Source organism: Bubalus bubalis, chromosome 16 (genome assembly GCF_019923935.1).
Source record: "Bubalus bubalis isolate 160015118507 breed Murrah chromosome 16, NDDB_SH_1, whole genome shotgun sequence".
Classification (NCBI taxonomy): Eukaryota; Metazoa; Chordata; class Mammalia; order Artiodactyla; family Bovidae; genus Bubalus; species Bubalus bubalis.
In genome coordinates, this window is record NC_059172.1 from 66960775 (window position 1) to 66987681 (window position 26907).

Below are 26907 nucleotides of genomic sequence, written 5' to 3' on the forward strand. Positions count from 1 at the left end.
TATTTCAGTTATAAATGTCAAAAAAGAAAAAAAAAAGGAAAGAGGGGTTAGAAGGTCTATATGAAACATGGAACAGGGAGGCATTTCCTCTTAAAATAAAAATATTCATTAGGTGGCTGTCAATAAAGCCCTGTCAAAAGGAAATAAATGCAAAGGCTTAAGACCCAGAAAAATGTGGGAATAACCATTACTAACATTTATTAACATCTACTTGTAGCTCTACGAGGAGAAAGAATCCTTTAGCAGATGAGCATACAGTAAGACATACTTTTTGTCACACATTTTGGCTCAGATCAAGGGGTCAGCCAGCTACTGAGATACAGACTGCTTTTCAGACTTAGTCTGGAGTTCTCTCCTTACTCAAGGTATTTGTTATTAGTAATTTTCTATGATTAGTTGTTAGCCTATGTACCACAGATCTGGTTTGTTTTTAAAGAAAAAAAAAAAAAAATAGAAGTACAAGAGGTATAAAGTAGCATACAAAAACAGTATGGGGCAGTAAGAATAACGAAATGAGGACTCAGGGAGCCTGAGTACACACAGCAGTTCTGCCATCAAAGAAGCCAGGGACGATGTTAAGTCATTTACTTGTTTTTAGCTTTAATTTATTTGAGTACTTTTTTTTCTTTTAATATTTATTTATTTGGCTGTGCCAGGTTTTATCTGTGGCACGGGGGACCGTCAATCTTCACTGCGGCACATGGAATCTTTGGGTGCAGCAAGTGGGATATTCAGTTGCAGCACGTGGGATCTAGTTCCCTGACCAGGGGTCAAACCTGGGCCCCCTGCACTGGAAAGACAGAGTCTGAGCTACTGGGCCACCAGGAAAGTCCCTGGGTTCTTAAAAAATAACATGTATGTATGGATTTATGTATTTAAGTAGAAGCACTATCTCAAACAAAAGTTTCCCTGGAAGCTTCCGTACACACAGAGAATATAACAGGGCCACTCTGAAGGAAGACAAAATGGGAGCCTGGAGTTCTGCTCAAATAACCCTCCTGTGTCCTGGAGGATACCTCAGCAGAACCCCTAGGCTATTCAGTGTACTATTTAAAATTGCTGGAATAGATGAGTGGATGTTTCACGTTCTTACATTTCATGGACAGGAAAAGTTCAAAAAGATTTTGAAAGAACATAATATCAAAATAAATAAATTTAGGTTTGCTTCATGAAACTATTGCTGGCTGGAGAAAAAGATATTATAAACCAGTTTTAGGAAACACCTCCAGAATATCTCTCAAGGATATTCAAGTTCTAAAATTATACAACTTCTTCTACTCCTATTGTGAAAGAATTAACCAAAACCACTTTAGGTATCCAAGAAACTATTTTACTATTGTATAAGTACATTAATAAAGTGCCTTAGAGTTACTAAAAAAAAAAAAAAAAGCAATTAAATAAAAAGAGGAGAAAATAAAGTTAAAATTTATGGTGGCTATACAATTCAACCTCAAAATGTACAACATCATTTTAAACATTGTTTTCATATAATTTCCCCCATACTTAAAAATAAGATCTATAAGCACCATTAGTAATATAGTCCAAGCAATGCTTAACTTTCAGGAAACTATGCTGTTTCCTACTCTTTGCTCCTTCACACTCAGTATTCAGTTTCATCAAGCCACCCGGAGGTTGGTACAAACACTTGAGACCATCAAAGTAACATGAGGAAATCTAGCTGGATAATGAGGTAAAGCTGTATTTCTAGGATTATGTAACCACCCTGAATCCAAAAAGCAACGTGGTCTATTCATTATTGCTCCAACTACTTTTTCTTGTGCCAGTTTAAAATTTCTAACTTATAAGAACACACAATATTCCGTTAGCTAAAGTAAAAGTCAAATATTCTTTAATAGTTCAAATATTTCTCTGCTAAAGAAAGTTTAAATATCCAAAGACCTCTATCTCTCAAATCACTAGACATTGGGTACTCCGAAAACTTTCTTAGAAGTTTCAACTTCATATTTCTCTCTAACTCCTGGCACTGCATATAACGTATTTTAGGCAGATCTTAGACATATCTGTTAGCAAAAAGTTGAATCAGCTTTCTGGGAAGTCCATTCCAACTTTATTTTACTACATTCTAACATCAAAGCAATTTTTCTTCAGAATACTTACTTTGTTGGGAAAAAGATAACTACCAAGCATCATTTATAAAATTATAAACTCACAATATCATTAAACCTTCTCTTTTCAGGGTAATAAAGATAATTCTATCAACTTTTATTCTAATACATTTTTCCAATTGCTAAAGTAACTACACTGTCTTCTGTATTCCTCTCCTGTAACATGATGTTCACTAAATGAAGCACAAAACAAGGTAGAAAACAGCTCTGGAAGTCCTCCTTTCTCACACTTCTGTTTCTATGCATTGACTTCTTAAAATAGCTATAACTTACTATACCACACCTCTGGTGGTATAGTAAGTACCACTTTCTTTTACCACTAAGGTATCCTTTAGATATAGATTCAGTGACTGAAGGATGCTCTGCACTGAAGCTGACCAGAAGGCCTCAGAAGACAACAGCCTCAAGTCACACAATGTTTAACCATATTAAAAAGAAGATAAAATTTACTCTGAAACTTCAGCCATATCCATCACTTAAAGCATGTTTGCATGCATGCGCACACACACACACACATGATTGGAAAACACATAATCCAGCTCATACGTTTATTCTTAGATAGCTATCACAGAACCTTGGGCCATCACCTCTTCGAGTCCCTCCAACATCTTCTGGGTCTGTTCCCAAAGGGGCACCTGGAAAGCTCCAGAGCCTCCAACTTCTGTAACTTTCATTTGAAAAGAAGCTGGGCACATACAGGGTCACCCGAGCTAACTCCTTGGCCTCCGTGAGTCAGCCTGAATCTGTCACTGCTGTCGTCCCTGGTGTCCTGAGGAATGTGAGTCCTGGCTACAACCTGTCCTCTCATCTCTCTGCTAACATCCCTCTTCTAAAGGGGCTGCTGTCTCTGAGCACTCACACAAGGCTATGAAATGCAAGCAGCTTGACTACTCAGAACAATACTAAAACACGGTCTCTATTGAAAGCTCCTGGCTGTGCAACAAAGACAAGTCAGTTGTTCTATTCTTTGTTTTCAATACAGCCCTTAGGGCTTGTACATAAATGAAACAACCTTTTGACAAGAAGTCCTCCTCCTTTCTCACACATCAGGAAACACATGACAAACATGGGAAGGGGTGCGGAGCAGAGGGGTGGGCTTGGCCTGAGGAGTTCACTTTAGAGGTCGATCCCAGTGGCAAAATCTAACTCTGAAGGCCTTTACTGCTTTTCATTTCCCAGCTGGCAATGTATCAAAACAAAATATATACAGCAACTTGTAGGGAAAGAGAAGCAGCACAAGAGGCAGGCTCAAGGGTGAGAGCAATTTCTTTCTTACAGTTTAAACCACTATGAAAGATGAAGCATACAGTATCAACAAATATAGAAAATAAACCATATTTAGTAATATATACAAATATGCACCAATACACACAAAGCAAATACAGTGACAGGCCTTTCTTTTGGCTCCAGATTATACCTTTCATTTTATAATTTCATTCACAGAAAGAAATAGGAGCTTTTTAGTAACATAAAATGGTTTATCTTTATGCTGAACATGCAATATTCATAAAAATCAAATGCTTTCATTAGATTTAAGATTTTCTTCTTAAATTTAAATTTTTCCCACTATAGTTCCTGAGATCTCATTTCTATGCCATGACTGTTCACATCTGCATTTCAAATGCAAATGCAGACTCCACCACCTGATTTAGCAAGTCAGGGTGCACGCACACTGTAGTTCTCGTTTTCGGGCACCTTTGAAGACAGAGTGATATTTAATACTGAATGTAAGCAGTCTTTTCATCTTATACTGAAGAGTAATTGCTTCCCCCTTTAGAACTATACCATGAGTTATCATCTCCGACTTGTTCTCTAAGTGCATGGAAAAAATGACAAAGAACATGATGGGTTTACTCAAGGGAGTCGGATCTTTGCTAACTGCTATGAAGAAATCACGGCCAGTCAGGCAAAGCACAGTGAGATACAGCATGAGAAATGACATGCATTTCTGTGCCCTGGTTTGTGGGAATCATTTCTATTACATGTCCTCAGAATGCAGAGGCTGAATTTTCCACGGTGTCAAACATACCAGATAAAAATTACAGCTGCACATAGATGATAGTGTTTATAATTGTACACATATTTGAAAGAAACTGTACATATACAGCTGCTAAAATTTTTGTTTACAGAATTTAGTGAAGGTGGGAGACACAGTGATTTCCCTTAGGTTCTAGGAGCTGAAAAAAACGATGCTTTCAGGGTTGTCTGTTATCAAGTTGGGTTCGCATAGGCTGCCTCCTTAGTCTGAAGATGAGATACAATAAAATCCATCAGGTCAACCATTTCCTATACTTAGTATGCACAAAACAGAATAAGATGGTGAAAGTAGGAAGATGAAGCCCTATAAACAAACTATCTCATTTCTTCACTCTATACCACAGAAGAAACAAACAAATAAGAGAAAGCAAATGACATACATATACAGACTTAAATCCAATTCAAATGTCATGATGTATAAATAAATATAAAATGCATATGGAAAAGAAGAGTATTTAAATTCCATTCAATGCTACAAACATTTTTCTCATTAAAATATAAACCCTTACCTTTGCTTGTCTCTTACTGGCTTCTCTTCTGGCTTCCCTTTCTTTCAGTCTTTTTTCCTACGGGAAGAGAGGGAAAATTAGCAACCTGTAAACTTATCTAGCAAGTGTAAATCTCACTACACATTCATAACAATTCTTCTTAAGCCAACCGGATAAGGCACATTTACCTTTCAATAGATATTTATTAAGTGTCTACTGTAAGACTGGTGTCAGTTTTCATAATCATTAAAGAGGTGCCAAACAAATATGTAATCAATCACAGTTCACTTATTAGCTGTACAGTTTTAGGAAACTTACTCTCATTTTCTCACCCAAACAAGGAGATAACAGAAGCACACATTTCATAAAATTGGTATAAGAATTACATAAAATAACATAAATGCCTGGCACAATGTCTGACATATGACAGGTTCACAATGTTGGCTATTAAAATAAAAAGGAAGACATGTAGTAAAGACTATTTCCCTTCTCCTCTAAGAGCAGAATTTATAAAAGATGTAAAACCCTCATCCTCGGGGTTCTTAGAAAAGTGGCAGTATTTTTCTCAAAAGAAAAACAACAGAAGATTATTCTTTTAAGCACTTTTTCTCACTGCTTTATAATTTTCCCATTAGTTTTCCAATGCTCATAAAACAAGCTGAAAATGCAGTACCAACATTTTCAAAATAAGAATAACAGATATGTATAATAATAAAATTCAAAACAACAAAATGAAGCTAAAGTTGAAAAAAATTTGTTTTAAATAGAATGCCTCTTTTCCTCTTCAAAAAATAGTGGTAAAACAATATAAATGCAAGTCTCAATCCAAAATCATAGCTAACAATATATAAATGTATTTCAAATACAATCAACTACCAGATCAATGTAAACAGTGAGCAAACAGCAAATAATTTTTTCATGAAGTAATATGAAACTGCAATCATGATTCCCTCTTACATTAAACATTATTAATGTGAGAATTAACAAGTTTTTCAGTCTGGACAATCTATCATTGTCAGTATTCTTTACACATGGCTTTCTGCAGATTCAAGAACCAAGTCTAACACACACTGAGGTTGCTCTACTGCTCCCAGCACTGAGAAGGGCAGGAAATTGCTACGATCCACACTGTACACCCAACCTAGGTCTACAGGCTCCTTTTTATTAAAAAGTTTCAAAGCAGGTGAGATCTAATTAATGCAAAGAGGAGGAGAGCCCACAGAACTTGCAGACTGAGTTTTCATAGCTTCAGACCACACAGCAGGAAAGATAAATTCTAAGTGACACTAACAAAAATTCAAATTCAAATGGCAATTGTTCGTGTGTCATACCCACTAAATAAATCTTGATGCTAAGTTATTCTTTTCTGAGATTATTATTCTTTTTTACACTAGTTTTGGAGAAAATGGCTATTATTTTGACTTCCAAATAAAACATACAACTAAAAGGGCAGGGGAAACTTAAACAATGTGCAGTTATAAACGGAAATACTCTAAAGATTATTTGCAAGTTCCAGGATCAAGGTCAGAAGAAAAGATGAAGAAATCAACAAATCTGTTCATTGTTAAAGAGCTTAGTAAGTGAGAGAAGCAGTAGTGCTCAGTTGCTTCTGTCGTGTCTCAGTCTTTACGACCCCATGGACTGTAGCCCACCAGGCTCCTCTGTCAATGGGATTTTCTGGACAAGAATACTGGAGCAGGTTGCCATGCTCTCCTCCAGAGGATCTTCCCGACTCAGGGATCGAACCCACATCTCCTGCATTGCACAGGATACCACTCTAATGGCAGAAAAGTGAGGAGGAACTAAAGAGTCTCTTTATGAGAGTGAAAAGGCTGGTTTAAAATTCAACATTGAAAAAAACGATCATGGCATCCGGCCCCATAACTTCATGGCAAATAGAAAAGGGAAAAATGGAAGCAGAGACAGACTTCATTTTCATGGGCTCCAAAAGCACTGTGGATGGTGACTGCAGCCATGAAATTCAAAGACACTTGCTCCTTGGAAGAAAAGTTATGACAAATCTAGACAACATATTAAAAAGCAGAGATGTCACTTTGCAGACAAAGATCTGTATAGTCAAAGCTACAGGTTTCCCAGTAGTCATGTATGGATGTTAAGAGTTGGCCCATAAAGAAGACTGAGCACAGAAGAACTGATGTTTTCAAACTAAGTGCTGGAAAAGACTCGCGAGTCCCTTTGACAGCAAGAACAAAGCAGTCAGTCCTAAAGAAAATCAACCCTGAATATTCACTGGAAGCACTGTTGTTGAAGCTGCAATATTTTGGCCACCTGATGTAAAGGGCCAACTCATTGGAAAAAAAACTCTAATGCTGGGAAAGACTGAAGGCAAGAGCAGCGGGCAACAGAGGATGAGATGGCTGGACTGCATCAATGACTCAATGGACATGATTTAAGCAAACCCGGAGATAGTGAAGGACAGAGAAGCCTGGGATGCTGCAGTTCATGGGGTCAGAAAGAATCAGACACAGTGACTGAACAAAACAACAAAAACAATATGAATAGTTTTTAGCTTAACAACATGCTTTAGCCAAATGTTACGTTTCCTTTTATTATTAACAGTGATCTGCTAATGTATGAGCTTCCCTGGAGGTTCAGATGGTAAAGAATCTGCCTGCAATGCCAGAGACCTGGGTTCAATCCCTGGTTGAGAAGATCCCCTGGAGACGGGACTAGCAACTCACTCCAGTATTCTTGCCTGGAGAATCCCATGGACAAAGGAGCCTGACAAGCTACAGTCCATAGGATCACAAAGTGTCAGACACGACTGAGTGACTCACACACACATACTACATGGGTAGGCTTCCCTGGTGGCTCAGTGGTAAAGAACCAGCCTGCTAACGTAGGAGATAAAGGTTTGATCCTTGGGTTAGGAAGATCCCCTGAAAGAGGAAATGGCAACCCACTCCAGTATTCTTGGCTGGGAAATCCCATGAAGAGAAGAGCCTGGCAGACTACAGTCCATGGGGCTGCAGAAGAGTTGGGTGCAACTTAGCAACTAAACAACAACAACTGTATGGGTCTTTCATTCTAACAGGATTTGTTTCCTGATAGCATTTCATGTATTGGGTTGGTCAACAGCCGACGTTTTTTCCCGTAAGATGGCTCAAGTAGCGCTTAGTTGTGTTTAACTTCATTTGAAACAATTTTTTTAGACTGAATTGTGATAGCTGTCATATCAGCATGCATTAAAAAAAAAAAACTCACCAAAATTGGTGAGTTAGTCGTTTTAATATTGAAGATGGAAGAAAGCAAGCAATATTTTCATTCAGCATATGATTCCTCATCATTTTAAGAAAGGTAAAAATGTAAATGGAATGCAAAGAAAGATTTGTACAGTGGATAGAGAAGGTGCTATGACTGATCAAATGTGTCAAGAGTGGTTTATGAAGTTTTGTGCTACAGATTTCTTACTAGATAATATCCACAGTTGGGAAGACCACTTAAAGTTGATGGCAATCAAATCAAAGCATTGAGAACACTCAACATTATTATTACAAGAGAGATACCTGACATACTCAAAATATCCAAACTAAGTGCTGAAAATAATTTGTACCAGCTTGGTTTTGTTAATCACTTTGATGTTTGGGTTCCACATAAGTGAAAAAAATCATTTAGACTGTATTTCCACATGTGATTTTCTATTTAAACATAATGAAAAAGTTCCATTTTTAAAACAAATTGTGACAGCTGATGAGAAGTGGATACCGTACAATCACGTGGAACGAAAAAGACCATGGGGCAAACGAAATGAACCACCACCAGCCACACCAAAGGCCAGTCAGTCTTCATCCAAAGAAGGTGATGCTGTGTATATGGTGGGATTGGAAGGGAGTCCTCTATTATGAGCTCCTTCTGGAAAACCAAACAATCAATTCCAACAAGTACTACTCCCAATTGGACTAACGAAAGAAGCACTTGATGAAAAGTGTCTGGAATTAGTCAACACAAAATGCATAACCTTCCATCAGGATAATGCAAGATGTTTCTTTGATGACCAGGCAAAAACTTATACAGCTTGCTTGGGAAGTTCTGATTCATTCACCATATTCATCACACACTGCACCTTCCGACTTCCATTTATTTCGGTCTGTACAAAATTCTAATGGAAAAAATTTCAATTCCCTCTAAGACTGTAAAGGCACATAGAACAGTTCTTTGCTCAAAAAGATAAAAAGTTTTGAGAAGACAGAATTATGAAGTTGTGTGAAAAATGGTAGAAGGTAGTGGAACAAAATGGTGACTACATTGTTCAATAAAGTTCTTGGTAAAAATGAAAAATGTGTCCTTAAACCTCACTTAAGAACAGAAGGAACTTTTTGGCCAACCCAATATATTATTTAACTTTTGCCTGTTTCCTGTGCAGAGAAAGAGATAATTAAACACTTTTAACAGTCACACAAATTGCTATTGTAATTATTCAGTAACTGACCTTCTCCCAACACACCAGAGCATCAGAAAATGGCACTTCAAAGTTCCAAAGAATAACCTCAATATGGTCACAACAGAAAAACTATCTCTAAACAAGTAAACACAATCTCTCTTTGGGGTTTTCCATCTAGTCACTGTAATCATAGCAGGAAAAAGCATATTAACAAATTTCCACTGAATTGCAGTATTAATTCATCACAGGCAATGAAGAATTCTTTAAATTTCAAAATTTAAATTGGCTATCACAGATCACATGAGCATGTGAGTAGAATAAGTATTCCTTTTAAGATTTCTGCCACAAGTCTCAGGTGGATGAGGGATATTGAAAACCTTTAAAATATGAAATGATCATGACCAGGACATGAAAATAAAGTATAATAAAAAGAACAAACTTTCAATACTGGGTGACACAAAAAGGAAATTAGAAAACTTCTCTTTGTTATCTTAAAAAGCTATATTGGCACTCCACCTGAAAAGAGGCAAAAGTAAACATCCGTCTTTAAACAGAGAACAGAAAGTAGAGTTATGGCATTTCAAAATTTGGGAAATTAATATAGGAAAAAAACTACAAATTTTTTTTTTGCTAAGAGAGGGGAAAAAGTTCCTTTTTTAAAAAAAATGAGTATATGAATCATAGACGCTATAAATAACAAGACAAAAATAAAAAATAAAAATTACGATGATTAGGGGGAAAATATAATTGAATTTTATTAGATTCAGTAACTGAGGTTCCTCAACCCCCCACCCCAAACACACATATTTATGTGGTTGAAATACTTTAAATCTTTCCTTTTCCTATTTCATTTTTAGGATTGGTACCAAAAGGCATTTTATGCTAACAAAAAGAAGGTACAATTTTACCTTTAATTCTGCCATGCTACAAATGATAAGGTGATGAAATTCAATAATAAAAATCAAATTCCCAGGAGACAAAAAAAAACATGAAAAATTACATTTCAAGGTACAAAATACTTCTTTATAGACATTACTACATGTCTTTTGGCTTCTCATAAAGTACAGGTCCTCAGCTTCCAGAAAAGAGAGTACCATGAAATATGAATTTCAATAGCAGCCAGGACTATATATTTAAACCACTTTCATTCCATGGTGCTTGGAAATCTGTAGATTTGGAGACCCCTGTTTCTCAGGAGGTGGTGGAAGTGTATAACCTATTTTAATGAATCTCAGGCAACGGAGTCAGTTATGTTAAGAATGGAGCTCCCAGTTGTCAAATAAAAAAGCAGGCGACATCGATCCTCATTTCATTATTACAGGAACTTCTCTTTTCAGAGAAGAAAAGTGGCTCAACAAAAGTGAATAAAAAGAATTATTACAATACAATAATCTTTGGCCTGAAGGTATGCCCTTCCCTCCAAGAATAAAACCCCAGTGATTCTAAAGCCCTCCCCAGAACTAAGAACACAGCAAGGTTCTCTGATCTGTTACCTATTCTACAGAGTTTCATCCAAACAACATAAAAAACTGGTCTTCCACATTTAAATCTATAACAACTACAATAAGGCTATGAAGACAGGGAGAAAAATAAATTTACACGGAAACACTGATTCACTAATCAATTCCTTCAAATATTTCCTGAGCTACTATGGTCCAGGCTCTGTCGTGAGCTCCGGGTATACAGGGATGGGAAAAACAGACACAGCCTAGCTTCCTGTAGGAAGCCTCCACTACTCATCTCTGTAGTCTATGAAGTGATCTTCCATTAGCACCAAACTCTGCCCCGCTCCTCAACCTCTCCAGCTAAACTGACCATCAATCTATAACCACCCCACCTCACTACATGGTGGTGTTTTAAGAATCCATAAAACAAAGAACTTGATGAAAACAGAGATAATAAGCAGGTCAAAGACTTGGCCACAAAGGTGATAAACCCTATAAAATCTTGAGTATTTATTTCATTTTGGAGGCTGGATATGAAAAAGAGCCCAAGTACCCAGATAATGAAGTGAATATCATGAGATGCTACAAGCTCATGAGAATAAGAAGAGAAACCTCCCATGTAGACATCTCTAAATTATACACAAAGGTTCGATAGTAATAGGACGGGTCCTTTTTATAATAAATCTGGTCATAATGGTGGTAAGAAGGGAACTGAAGAATATGGTTGAACAAGAAGAGAATCTCGGTTCCTCCCCTATAAATATGCTTTATTACTCATTAAGTCAGTTTGAGAATTAAGCACTGGATACATGTCCCCCCATGATGACATTTCTGATATGATGTTAGTATGTGGTCCTAAACTAAACAACTAACCACAATGCTTATTTTTTTCTAAATTTGTTTGAGACCAATGATCTTGGTCTGGAAATATGAACAATTTCTATCACTTGTCATTCCTTCTTCAAAATCCTCCTCTCCTCTTGCATCCTCTACCTTCTGATTCATTGCCTCAGAGCTACTCTGTCGTAAGAGAATGCCTATTGGTATGAAATAGGTAGCAGCTACATGGTTAAAAACAGTGTGTAGAGAAAGAAAGACCTTGGTAAGAATGCCAAGGCTACTATTTGCAAGCTTTTATATGCTGTGAGAAATAGATTTAAGAGACTAGATCTGATAAATAGAGTGCCTGATGAACTACGGATGGAGGTTCATGACATTGTATAGGAGACAGGAATCAAGGCCATCCCCATGGAAGAGAAATGCAAAAAAGCAAAATGGCTGTCTGGGGAGGCCTTACACATAGCTGTGAAAAGAAGAGAAGCGAAAAGCAAAGGAGAAAAGGAAAGAGATAAGCATCTGAATACAGAGTTCCAAAGAATAGCAAGGAGAGATAAGAAAGCCTTCCTCAGAGATCAATGCAAAGAAATAGAGGAAAACAATAGAATGGGAAAGACTAGAGATCTCTTCAGGAAAATTAGAGATACCAAGGGAACATTTCATGCAAAGATGGGCTCGATAAAGGACAGAAATGGTATGGACCTAACAGAAGCAGAAGATATTAAGAAGAGGTGGCAAGAATACACAGAAGAACTGTACAAAAAAAATCACAACCAAGATAATCACGATGGTGTGATCACTGACCTAGAGCCAGACATCCTGGAATGTGAAGTCAAGTGGGCCTTAGAAAGCATCACTACGAACAAAGCTAGAGGAGGTGATGGAATTCCAGTTAAGCTATTTCAAATCCTGGAAGATGATGCTGTGAAAGTGCTGCACTCAATATGCCAGCAAATTTGGAAAACTCAGCAGTGGCCACAGGACTGGAAAAGGTCAGTTTTCATTCCAATCCCAAAGAAAGCCAATGCCAAAGAATGCTCAAACTACCACACAATTGCACTCATCTCACACGCTAATAAAGTAATGCTCAAAATTCTCCAAACCAGGCATCAGCAATACGTGAACCATGAACTTCCAGATGTTCAAGCTAGTTTTAGAAAAGGCAGAGGAACCAGAGATCAAATTGCCAACATCTGCTGGATCATGGAAAAAGCAAAAGAGTTCCAGAAAAACATCTATTTCTGCTTTATTGACTATGCCAAAGCCTTTGACTGTGTGGATCACAATAAACTGTGGAAAATTCTGAAAGGGATGGGAATACCAGACCACCTGACCTGCCTCTTGAGAAAACTATATGCAGGTCAGGAAGCAACAGTTAGAACTGGACATGGAATAACAGATTGGTTCCAAATAGGAAAAGGAGTATGTCAAGGCTGTATATTGTCACCCTGCTTATTTAACTTATATGCAGAGTACATCATGAGAAATGCTGGGCTGGAAGAAGCAAAAGCTGGAATCAAGATTGCCAGGAGAAATATCAATAATCTCATATATGCAGATGACACCACGCTTAGGGCAGAAAGTGAAGACGAACTAAAAAGCCTCTTGATGAAAGTCAAAAAGGAGAATGAAAAAGTTGGCTTAAAGCTCAACATTCAGAAAACTAAGATCATGGCATCTGGTCTCATCACTTCATGTAAATAGATGGGGAAACAGTGTCAGACTTTATTTTGGGGGGCTCCAAAATCACTGCAGATGGTGACTGCAGCCATGAAATTAAAAGATGCTTACTCCTTGGAAGGCAAGTTATGACCAACCTAGATAGCATATTTAAAAGCAGAAATATTACTTTGTCAAAAAAAGTCTGTCTAGTCAAGGCTATGGTTTTTCCAGTGGTCATGTATGGATGTGAGAGTTGGACTGTGAAGAAGGCTGAGTGCCAAAGAATTGATGCTTTTGAACTGTGGTGTTAGAGAAGACTCTTGAGAGTCCCTTGGACTGCAAGGAGATCCAATCAGTCCATTCTAAAGGAGATCCGTCCTGGGTGTTCTTTGGAAGGACTGATGCTAAAGCTGAAACTCCAATACTTTGGCCACCTCATGCGAAGAGTTGACTCATTGGAAATAACTCTGATGCTGGGAGGGATTAGGGGCAGGAGGAGAAGGGGATGACAGAGGATGAGATGGCTGGATGGCATCACCGACTCAATGGACATGAGTCTGAGTGAACTCCAGGAGCTGGTGAAGGACAGGGAGGCCTGGCGTGCTGCAATTCATGGGGTTGCAAAGAGTTGGACATGACTGAGCTACTGAACTGAACTGATACACTGTGGGGCCTCGGACAATTTACTTTACCCTTTATAGTTTTAGTTTTATCATCTGTAAAATGAATCTAAGTCACTTATATCATAAGTTAATTGTTAGCATATAATATAAAAATGCTTAGTGCTGGGCCCAGTTAACAAACTGCTACTTGCTACTGTCTTTAATGTTCTTGTTATTACTATTCCTACAATACCTGATTACTACCTTTCTCCTTCTTGATTAGATAAATTTATGTTTAAGACACCTGGATTCCATGCCAACTCAATTCTGTGTAAAAAACAGTAAACAAAATAGATTTTCTAAGAAGTGTCTTTAATTCTTAACTTTGTAAAGAGCCTCCGTGGTGGCTCAGATGGTAAAGAATCTGCCTGCAATGCAGGATACCTGGGTTCGATCCCTGGGTCAGGAAGATTTCCTGGAGAAGGGAATGGCTACACACTCCAGTATTCTTGCCTAGAGAATTCTATGGACAGAGAAGCCTGGTGAGTTATAGTAATATTCATGCTAGTAGTTAAGTAGAATCCAGAAAACTCTGCAAACAGTCCAGAGTTACATTCTGACATGTCATCTAAATACACAATCCAAATGGATAAAGCACTCAAAGCAAATTTCAAAGAAATGAAAGAGAACCTCATAATGAATCGCTTCTCTCCACTCTCAGCTATTATAACAGATATTATCACACCAAACAGAAGCTATCTTTCAGAGGTAAAAATGATGACACACCACAGAGCAGATTTTCACTCCATTTAAGTAAAAAACCTTTCAGGAGTATGATTCATGGCCCATCTTTCACAGTTCTAACTGAATTATCAGCAAACACATTGTTTCTGTGCAAAAGCTGTGCTTTTGTATTTACAACTTCATTTACTAATGGTTTTATATGTAAAAATAAATTTTGCTATAATTTTACTTCTGATAAACAGTTTCAAGAGGCAAAGAAAACAGTAACAAGCCTAATTAAGTATAGCTACTTATAAACTGCCAGAGAAAGCAGAAGACCCAAATGGTCTCAGAAGAAAATGGCTTAAATGGCTTAATGGCTAAAATGAAGACTCATAAAGAAAAATAAAGATGCTGACTGGGTGACCCAAAGGAGTTACACAAGGGCTCCACAAGTCTCCAGAGTGAGTGGCCAAGTTCCAGCAAAAGAGCAGCTAAATTCCATTCCCAGTGAGGCCATAAACTGTATCATCTTTATTTCTTCCTTTTTATTTACTTTTTGCTATAAATCTTTACAACAAAGATATTTACTTGAGCCATAGGAGAAATTACAGTTTTCAGAATTTGGTAGATGAAAAAATATGAGTCAAGGACAGGTATAATAACATGGAGGAATAACACGTGGGAATAAATGAGCAGCTGAGACCCACATACAAAAACGGAGTACATTTTCAAAGCTATCACGTGAGGCTGTTAATTTTAAACAGTAGGAAAAAACAATTACTTTCAAACAGGATCATTAAGACTAAATTCACTTATTATATTAACTATCTTACCCTTCTAAACCAAAAATATAATCGTGAAATATTTTAAACATGCTGAAAGATTTTTAATCTCATAAAAGCTTCTAAAATTGACACATTTTTCAAAATATTATATGTGTCATAATATGTATCAAATACAGAATTATGTTATTGATTTTATGGAGTTCTATTTTCATTTTATTCTCACATCTTACCTATACACACAGAGCCAGGGGAATCTCTCTAATCACTTGTTATTAACTCCTACTATCTTTCCCTCAATTTTCAGAATAGGAAAGTACAATCCAAACTGGTGACTGGTGATCCAAATGGACTAGGTAATGCTAGGACTAGGACTCCAAAGCAAGTATTCCAACTTGTTATAGCACAACACTCTCTCCACCAAACATTATGCCAAATGTTAAAACCTATTATTAAAAAACATAATAATACATATGCATTGTAGGTAGAAATCTAGTCCATGGTCAATTGGTACATAATTGATTTGAGCACCTGTATTGTATCTTATGGCTTCCCTGGTAGCTCAGCTGGGAAAGAATCCGCCTGTAATGCAAGACACCTGGGTTCGATCCCTGGGTCAGAGAGATCCCCTGGAAAAGTGGCTACCCACTCCAGTATTCTTGCCTAGAGAATCCCCATGGACAGAGGAGCCTGGTGGGCTACAGTCCATGGGGTCACAAAGAGTTGGACATGACTGAGCGACTAAGCACACTGTATCTTATGTATGCTATTATAATAAACAAACTAAGTGTTCAAAAACATGAAATTTCACTAATTTAATATACAAATACTTAAATTTGTTTAAATAATAATTTTACCAATGAAAATACCAAGAAACGAATCATATTTGTGCCAGGTCGCATTCCCATTAAGCTGAATAAAGGGAAGATTACTCTGGTTTCTTCTTTGTGCTCTTTTTAGGCTGCATAATATTTTCAGTCTCCAATATAGAAAGTATGCCATGGGCTACCCTGTGCAGAACATACTTATTTTATATAAAACAACAAATTTTGCTTTAAACAACAAACTTGTTTTTAAAAGATCTTATATCTCTTTTAGTTACAGAGAACTGGTTCAAAAGCAGTAGCATGTAAAGTTCTCGTGATTTCTCTCCCAACTGTATCTGCCCCAAACTGCTCTCTTCAACCTTGCTGTGAGACAGTCACAGTGATAGTTTTAAAGTCATATGGTATGTTTTAGCAATGGTGCAAAGAAAATAAATTATGTAAAGTCTCAAAAATAAGTGCAAATAAAAAAGTATAGAACAATCTACAGTACTGTAGAATACTGTAGTATGAATGTAACAAAGGGAGAAAATAAGAATATGCATTTCTATTTACTAGTCTTTGCATAAACTATACAGATACATTAATAATTAATAAAAATTTACCTGTGAGGTGGAGGCAAGAATAAAAATGACAGGTATGGGCAGAAGCAAGTCGTCTCAACATTAACTTTATCATCTTGACTTTGGAAAACATGAAGATATTATTCATTCCAAAAATTTTAATGTAAAAAAAATTGGAGCACAGAAAATTTCTATGCAGTGACTGAATGTTCAAAGTTAACCATGATTTAATTATAAACTTCCTGAGAATAGAACCCACATATTTTATTTTTTTATTTTTATTTTTGTTAATTTGGCTGCTCTGGATCTTAGTTGCAGCACTTGGGCCCTTTGATCTTCATTGCAGCATGCAGGTTCTTTAGTTGCAACATGTGGATCCAGTTCCCTGACCAAGGACTGAGTCCAGGCCCCCTGCACACAGAATGTGGAGTCTTAGCCACTCAACCACCAGGGAAGCCCCAACATCAAGTATATTATATATTCCATCTTCCCAGTCTAAGGCAGAGCCTAGCACACAAACACTGTGTAATACATATACAACAGTAACTTGAGAAATTAAGTTCCTAAATATTTCAGAAACAATATTCCACAACCCAAATACAGTAATAACTTCCACACATTGGGAAGAGGGAAAATAAGAAAAAGAGAAGAAGCAAATGGGGGTGGGGGGAGCCTTTACTTAAATGTAAATTCTCCGGGTTTCTTTTTACTGCTGACTACAATTTAAAAATAAAGGTAAAATGTTCTTATGCTGGATAAATACTTTAAGACTATAAGCAGAAACTTGACAAGCTGCTTGACACTCAACATTATTAAAAATTTTAGCAACAAATTATTAACATCAAATTTCTATTTAAAGTACTGTGCTAAAAGCAGCAATGACAGAAATGCTTAGTTATACCCTCAAACTACAACCTGTATATTTTAGGTTCATTTGTTCTCCATATTTATGGAATGTTCTTCCTCGCTATTCATTTTCATCCCTGAAAGCTATCTTCAAGAACTAAATTTCTTATTCATTAACTGCTACTGTGAAGCTATATCAAACCTTAAAGAAATAAGAACTGCTGTACTATAAAACCAACTTATTGGATCATTAAATAATAACAAGGTCAATAGGAGTCAAAACCTATGGTTTTGACCACAGGATATGGTTAATAATGACCATATGGTTAATTATTATGGTTAATAATGGTTAATATGGATATGGTTAATAATGACCACATCCAATGACTTGAAAATTTTTGATACAGAACTTAATATTATAGCAGTGATTCTTGCATTTGATACTGTGTTACCCTGAGACCATTCATTGTCTCAAGGACATACTACAGAAACTTCTTTAAAAAGGTAAATCTGTTTAGTTCATTAATTGACTCATTTATCTAGTGAAAGGTCCACTTTTAGGTAGTCCAAAAGGACAGTAATATCATGAGAGGCCAGAAGGGAGTAACCCTTTCTGTTTTAAGGATAATAGTTTAAGGCCAAGTTTAAGGCCAATAGGGCATATGCCTATATAGAAGCACTCGTTCTCACAAAGTTTCCTTATTTTTTTCTTAATTTAGTAAATTTAAATTATATCTATTGCCAAGTAATCGCTTATGGAAAGATTTAAGTTCAAACTGGAAATAATATTAATGTTGCCCAAATAGGTGAAACATGAAACTGCTGTGCTTCATCCACACCATGTAACACTGCTCAGTAACAGAAAGAAAGGGGTCAAACACAGAACTAGGTGAACCTACAGATGCATGATGGGTGACAAAACTCAATCCTAAAAGGGTATATACTACATAGCTTCATTTATATATATATTCTTGAAATGACAAAGTTATAGAAATAGAGCTATACATTGTTATACAAGTTGTTATACAAGTTGTTAAAATACAACTTTTGTTTTTTGTTTTTTTCTTTTTTTATTTTTTTTAAGGTCTTTAATTTAATTTTATTTTTAAACCTGAAACACTGTATTAGTTTTGCCAAACATCAAAACTAATCCACCACAGGTATTCATACGCTCCCTATCCTGAACCCTCCTCCCTCCTCCCTCCCCACACCATCCCTCTGGGTCGTCCCAGTGCACCAGCCCCAAGCATCCAGTATCGTGCATCGAACCTGGACTGGCAACTCGTTTCATACATGATATTACACGTTTCAATGCCATTCTCCCAAATCCTCCCACCCTCTCCCTCTCCAACAGAGTCCATAAGACTGTTCTATACATCAGTGTCTCTTTTGCTGTCTTGTACACAGGGTTATTGTTACCATCTTTCTAAATTCCATATATATGCGTTAGTATACTGTATTGGTGTTTTTCTTTCTGGCTTACTTCACTCTGTATAATAGGCTCCAGTTTCATCTGCCTCATTAGAACTGATTCAAATGTGTTCTTTTTAATGGCTGAATAATACTCCATTGTGTATATGTACCACTGCTTTCTTATCCATTCATCTGCTGATGGACATCTAGGTTGTTTCCATGTCCTGGCTATTATAAACAGTGCTGCAAAGAACATTGGGGTACACATGTCTCTTTCCCTTCTGGTTTCCTCAGTGTGTATGCCCAGCAGTGGGATTGCTGGATCATAAGGCAGTTCTATTTTCAGTTTTTTAAGGAATCTCCACACTGTTCTCCATAGTGGCTGTACTAGTTTGCATTCCCACCAACAGTGTAAGAGGGTTCCTTTTTCTCCACACCCTCTCCAGCATTTATTGCTTACAGACTTGTGGATCGCAGCTATCCTGACTGGTGTGAAATGGTACCTCATAGTGGTTTTGATTTGCATTTCTCTGATAATGAGTGATGTTGAGCATCTTTTCATGTGTTTGTTAGCCATCTGTATGTCTTCTTTGGAGAACTTTATTTTTAAAAAAAAAAATCACTGTAATTTGGGTCACCTCAGGTTGCAAAGGCAGATTTAGGTGACATTCTCAGAAACCACTTAGTATACAAAGACTCCACCAGCAGAAGGAAAAAAGACTAGATAAAATAACAAAATAGCCACAGAAAAATAAGTGCTAAAGAAAATAGTAAAGTAACTTGGTTATTAAAGAATATCTAATGAACATTTAAATATATTTAGGACATATTAAATTTCATTCAGTATTCATTCAAGATAGAAAGCTTACCCGATGCTTTGCCTTAATTTTCTTCCTATATTCTTCTTTGTCAAATCTGTCCTCTTCTTGAAGCCTTTCCTTTGCTTTATCTAGGTTGATACCACCAGCGTCGTCCTCTTCCTCAGTATCCTTGGAAACAGATTTCTGTACTTGTGGCCACTGCTGAACCAACTGCAGACAGAAAAAAGGTGAGTATGAGGCAGGAGACAAGGAACATCAACAGAATGCCAGTTGCATTTGCAGAATGATTTTGAAATGGTGCACATACATACTTTCTGCCTTACAATTTGTATTTCTGAAACTGTCAAACAAGCTTTGTAATAAAAGTGAGCAAGTCACAGAAAAGTCAGGATAAAGCAATGCCACCATAACTCAAATTAAGAGCAGGATTAAAAGAAATCTTCATTAAATAATTTGGACAGTAAGGTAGTTGCTTCAACATCATTTCAGCATTCGTAGTATGCAACACTCCACTAACTCAGCTCCAGATGATCTACACAGGGCAATAGCCAGGCTGAGCAGAGTGCCGCCTTGCCACCGCCATGGCACGTCAGTGAATCTCCTCTAACAACTTTCAGCATGCTGGGCTGTTTTACTTTTCCTGTTTTCCTTACTACCATTAACCTCCTTGAGGGTAGTCATATGTCTTATTCATGTATCCTGAGAACCCAACACATTATCTGGCATACATTATGTGCTCAAAATTGATGAAACACATATCAGCTGGTACCACACATAAAAACTGAAATAACTAAACTAAGTGTAAAGGAGAAAGTTAGTTTGGATTTCATAAACCTGCTCAGATCTACACAATTTTACACAAACATTTTGTGGTTAGGAACAAGGTGATAAAGAAGTCAGAGCACTGATCTGAGAGTCAGGAGACGTGGCTTAATGCCTTGGCTTTTTCATTAGCCCAGTGCATAACCCTGAATGAATTACTTAATTTCCATACATCTGTATCATTGCTTGAAAAATAAGCTTTGTTTGACTAATCATGTTCCAGGCCTAACAGAGTAAAATTCTAGACAATTTAGACAAAAGCATTTCTCTTATTTTACCCCATAACTGGTTGCCAGGAGGATTTAAGTAACTGCTACAGTTTCTGAAAGACTGCTAATCAAACAGCAGGAAATGAGGGCTGTAGGCACACACATCACAGATGTTAATGCCTCCTCTCACTCTTGGCATCATCTCTTCCTTCAAGATGAGACTACCATGGAGTCACAACTTGAAGCAAGGGTCACAAATGCATGAGCAGCACAGCAGCAGTCACAGAAGAAGCAGTGAGAGAGACGAGTGGGGCCAGTTAAGAATACCGTCCACGGCTCTGACTTCTCCTTTATCAGAATGGAAAAAATTCATCCCTCTGTAAGTGGAACCCTTCCTTTCCTGTTTACTCAGTCATGTCCAACTCTTAGCAATACCATAGACTGTAGCCCACCAGGATCCTGTGTCCATGAAATTTCCAAGGCAAGAATACTGGAGTGGGTTGCCATTTCCTCCTCCAGGGGATTGTCCCAACCCAGGGATCGAACCCAAATTTCCTGTGTCTCCTGAATTGCAGGCAGATTCTTTACCACTGAGCCAGGGAAGCCTATGGGTGGAAAAAATGGTAGCATTTTTTTCAGGGTTTTAGATCAGAAGTTTCACTGTGGCTTACAGTCACACAATGCTCCTGTTGGCAATACATTTACAATGAAATATTTTACAGTTAAGGATTTACACTCAACCTGAAGTTAATGGGTATAATCTCTGCAGCTAAATTAGTAGCACAGTAAGGAACCACAATACACTAAAAGCACTAATCCTCTCTTACAGTGAGCATATGATACACTACTACAACTATTTTCTGATTTAGTGTTTCTCAAGTGCTGACCTCTTTTCTGGATCACAGAGATTCATATATTTCAATTTTATAGGCTTCCTCTGCAACTTCAACAACAACTTCAAAATTTTAATTGCAATCAACTTTGTTAGTTTTCATATGATTTATACACCATTTTACTCCACATTACCAGTGCAAATTTGGCCTTCTAAACCAAAACCTCATCCCCAAAGTAACATCAAAATCTTTGCTAAATTCAGAATTAAAAGTAAACATATACCACTGCATATAGATTATTCAGGCAGCAATTATATTAATAATGATAAAATATTTGATGTGACATGTGATACATTATAGTTAGAATAAAAAGCTCTGTTATTTTACCAGGGTATACACTTCTTCTGAGGGCTTACTATTTGTTAGGCACTGTCCTAAGTGCAGAGGACAGAGTAGTAAGCAGAGCCAACAAATACCTTCCCTCATGTAACTTTTTTCATCTCAATGGAATAGAAATACCTTCTCTTATTCCACTGGAGAGGAAATATCTTCCCTCATTCCCACTAGAGTGGAAGAAGTAGAAAACCACTGAATAATTACAGAATGCAAAGTCTCATAATAAGTGATATGAAGAAAAAATAAACATAGGGCAAGGGAAATGATATCATGGTGGGCATGGGATGCTGAGCGCTATATCAGAATGAATGGTCAGTCAGAGCGAAACAGAGACAATACTCAGAAGATGCTACAATGACCACTGACTCTAGCATCACTACTTAAGGTGAGTCACTTGACATTCTAAATATGTTTCCTCTTAAAAAATGAAGATAATATTATTATATAATAAGTGATTTTCATGAGCAATCTGCAAGGTAACCCCTTCCCTACTCTATGGGGATGTATTTACACTAAGACCAGTTAATTAGGAAATGTAAACCAGACACCTATACATTTAAGGTTATTTTAAAGCAGAGAATTTTTCCCACAGCAGGCCAGTAAGTAAGAACACACCAATATAGCATCTAAAATTGAGGAATCGCAGAGCAGAGGCTTTCTACAGTCGAGCAAAAGAAGCTGTGGTGAGTAGTTGTGTTATTATCCTTCTGTATGTTCCCACAGGACATGGAACAACAGACTGGTTCCAAATAGGAAAAGGAGTACGTCAAGGCTGTATATTGTCACCCTGTTTATTTAACTTCTATGCAGAGTACATCATGAGAAATGCTGGACTGGAAGAAGCACAAGCTGGAATCAAGATTGCCAGGAGAAATATCAATAACCTCAGATATGCAATTGACACCACCCTTATGGCAGAAAGTGAAGAGGAACTCAAAAGCCTCTTGATGAAAGTGAAAGTGGAGACTGAAAAAGTTGGCTTAAAGCTCAATATTCAGAAACGAAGATCATGGCATCCAGTCCCATCACGTCATGGGAAATAGATGGGGAAACAGTGGAAACAGTGTCAGACTTTATTTTTGGGGGCTCCAAAATCACTGCAGATGGTGACTGCAGCCATGAAATTCAAAGATGCTTACTCCTTGGAAGGAAAGTTATGTCCAACCTAGATAGCATACTTAAAAGCAGAGACATTACTTTGCCAACAAAGGTCCGTCTAGTCAAGGTTATGGTTTTTCCTGTGGTCATGTATGGATGTGAGAGTTGGACTGTGAAGAAGGCTGAGCGCCGAAGAACTGATGCTTCTGAACTGTGGTGTTGGAGAAGACTCTTGAGAGTCCCTTGGACTGCAAGGAGATCCAACCAGTCCATTCTGAAGCAGATCAGCCCTGGGATTTCTTTGGAAGGAATGATGCTAAAGCTGAAACTCCAGTACTCTGGCTACCTCATGCAAAGAGTTGACTCATTGGAAAAGACTCTGATGCTGGGAGGGATTGGGGGCAAGAGGAGAAGGGGACGACAGAGGATGAGATGGCTGGATGGTATCACTGACTTGATGGACGTGAGTCTGAGTGAACTCCGAGAGTTGGTGATGGACAGGGAGGCCTGGTGTGCTGCGATTCATGAGGTCGCAAAGAGTCAGACACAACTGAGCGAGTGATCTGATCTGATCTGATGTTCCCACAGAGTATGTTGGGAGATGAACCCCATGACAAGAAAGCCTTATCTATAAAAACAGGATCTGGGAAATTCAGAACAAACCCTGAAACAACCCAATCAAAAAATATGCAGAAAATCTAAATAGAAACTTCTTCAAAGAAGACATACAGGTGGACAACAAACACATGAGAAGATGCTCATCATCACTAATTATTAGAGAAATGCAAATCAAAACTATGAGTATCACTTCACACCAGTCAGAATGGCCATCGTCAAAAAATCTACGAACACTACTTTCAATGGTGAAAAACAAAGCATTCCCTCTAATATCAGGAACAAGACAAGGGTGTGCACTCTCATTACTACTATTCAACATAGTTTTATAAGTCCTAGGTACAGCAATTAGAGAAGAGAAAGAAATTAATCCAGATCCGAAAAGAAGGAGTAAAATTCTAACTCTTTGCAGATTACATGATACTATACATAGAAAACCCAGAAGAAACTATCAGAAAATTACTAAAGCTAATCAGTTAATTCAGCAGTCATAGGATACAAGGTCCATACACAGAAATCATTTACATTTCCATATGCTAACAATGAAAAATCAGAAAGAGAAATTAAGAAATCAATCCCATTCACCATTGCAACAAAAAGAGTAAAATATCTAAGAATAAATCTATCTAAGGAGACAAAATAACTGTATATGGAAAATTATAAGAGATTAATGAAAGAAATCAAATATGACATAAACAGATGGCAAGATATTCCATGTTTCTGGGTAGGAAAAATCAATATTGTGAAAATGACTATACTACCAAATGCAATCTACAGATTCAATGTGATCCCTATCAAATTACCAATGGCATTTTTCAGAGAATTAGAACAAAAAATTTCATAATTCATATGGAACACAAAAGACCCCAAATAGCAAAAGCAGTCTTCAGAAAGAAGAATGGAGCTGGAGGAATCAGTCTTCCTGACTTCAGACTATACTACAAAGCTACAGCCATCAAGACAGTATGGTACTGGCACAAAGACAGAAATATAGATCAATGGAACAAGATGGAGAGCCCAGAGACAAACGCACTCACCTATGGGTACCTTTTTTTTTTTTTTTTTTGACAAAAGAGGTAAGAATATACAATTGGGCAAAAATAGCCTCTTCAATAAGTGGTGCTCGGAAATAAGCTATGTGTAAAAGAATGAAATTAGAACACTTCCTAATGCCATACATAAAGATAAACTTGAAATGGATTAAAGACCTAAATGTAAGACTAGAAACTATAAAACTCTTAGAGGAAAACAGGTAGCACACTTGATGACATAAATCAAAGCGAGATCCCCAATGACCCACCTCCTAGAGTAATGGAAATAAAATCAAAAATAAACAAGTGGGACCTAATTAAACTTAAAAGCTTTTGCACAGTAAAGGAAACTATAAGCAAAGCAAAAAGACAACCATCAGAATGGGAGAAAATAATAGCAAAGGAATAAAATAAAATTAAAAAAAAATACAAAGGAAACAACTGACAAAGGATTAATTTCCAAAATATACAAGCAGAATAAAACCACCATATGACCCAGCAATTCCACTACTAGGCATATATCCTGAGGAAACCAAAATTGAAAAGGACACATGTAGCCCAAAGTTCGTTGCAGCACTATTTACAATTGCTGGAACACTGAAGCAACCTAGATGTCCATCAACAGATGAATGGATAAAGCTGTGCTACATATATACAATAGAATACTACTCAGCCATAAAAAGAAACAAATTTGAGTCAGTTCTAATGAGACAGACAAACCTAGAGCCTATTATACAGAGTGAAGTAAGTCAGAAAGAGAAAAAAGTATCATATACTGATGCATATGTATGGAATCTAGAAAGATGGTACTGATGAATTTATTTGCAGGGCAGCAATGGAGAAACAGACATAGAGAACAGACTTATGGACACGGGAGGAGGGGAGGAGAGAGAGGGTGAGATGTATGGAGAGAATAACATGGAAATTCACAATACCATATGTAAAACAGATAGTCAGTGGGAGTTTGTTGTATGACTCAGGGACCTCAAACAGGGGCTCCATAACAAAATCTAGAAGAGTGTGAAGGGGAGGGAGATGGCAGGGAGGTTTGGGAGGGAAGGGACATGGGTATACCTATGGCTGATTCTTGTTGATGTCTGACAGAAAACAACAAAATTCTGTAAAGCAATTATCCCTCAATTAAAAAATAAATAATTTTTTAAAAAATACACCAAAAAATCTACAAACAATAAATGCTGGCGACAGTGTGGAGAAAAAAGATTCCTCTTACGCTGTTGGTGGAATGCAAACAGTAACAGCCACTAGAGACAGCAGTACGGAGGCTCCTAAAAAAACTAAAACTACAGCTACCATATGACTCAGCAATCTCATTCCTGGGCATATATGCAGAGAAAAATCATCATTCAGAAAGAAATATGCACCCCATTGTTACTGCAGCACTATTTCCAATAGTCAGGACATGGAAGCAACCTAAACATCCATCATTAAGAAAATGTGGTATACACATACAATGGAATATTACCTAGCCATAAAAAGGAAAAAAATTGTGCCATTTGCAGAGATGTGGATGGACCCAGAGACTATCATACAGAGTGAAGTGAGAGAGAAGGAGAAAAACAAGTATTGTTTCTTTTTTAAAATAAGTTTATTTACTTAATTTTATTTTTAATAGGAGGATAATTACTTTATTTTGATAGTTTCTGCCAGACATTGATATGAATTTGCCATAAGTATACATATGTATGTCCCCTTCCTTCTGAACCATGGTTCAAATATTATTTATTAACACATATATGTGAAATATATATGGTATATATGAACCATATAGAATAATGGTATAGATGAACTTATTTGTGAAACAGAAAGACAGAGAACAAACATATGGATACCAATGGAGTGAGGGACTGGGAGACTGGGACTGGTATATATGTACTGGTGCATGGTGGCACTCAGTCACTTAGTCGTGTTCGACTCTTGACTCTGCGAACCCATGGTCTGTAGCCCGCCAGGCTCCACTGTCCATGGGACTTTTCAGGCAAGAATACTGGAGTGGGTTGTCATTTCCTCCTCCAGGGGATCTTCCCAACCCAGAGATTGAATCTGGATCTCCTGCAATGGCAGGTGGATTCTTTACCACTGAGCCACCTAAGAAGCACCATATATACACTACTATATATAAAACAGATAACTAATGAGAACTGATTGTATAGCACAGGGAACTCTGCTCAATGCTCTGTGATGACCTAAGTGGGAAGGAAATCCCAGGAAGAGGGTATATATATACACACACATGTATGGCTGATTCACTTTGCTATACAACAGAAACTAACACACACAGCATTTTAAAGCAACTATACTCTGATTAAAA

The 26907-nt window shown here is 37.2% G+C and overlaps 1 protein-coding gene across 1 annotated transcript in view; it reads right to left on the reverse strand.

Annotated features, from left to right (window-relative positions):
• Positions 1–26907, reverse strand: part of DDX10 (DEAD-box helicase 10) — a 306488-nt gene that overhangs the window by 112259 nt on the left and 167322 nt on the right. The window contains exons 15-16 of the mRNA XM_025266925.3: positions 19623–19784; positions 4673–4729 (exon numbers count right to left, since the gene is read on the reverse strand). Coding sequence (XP_025122710.2) covers positions 4673–4729; positions 19623–19784 — 219 coding nt within the window. The remainder of the gene's footprint in view (positions 1–4672; positions 4730–19622; positions 19785–26907) is intronic.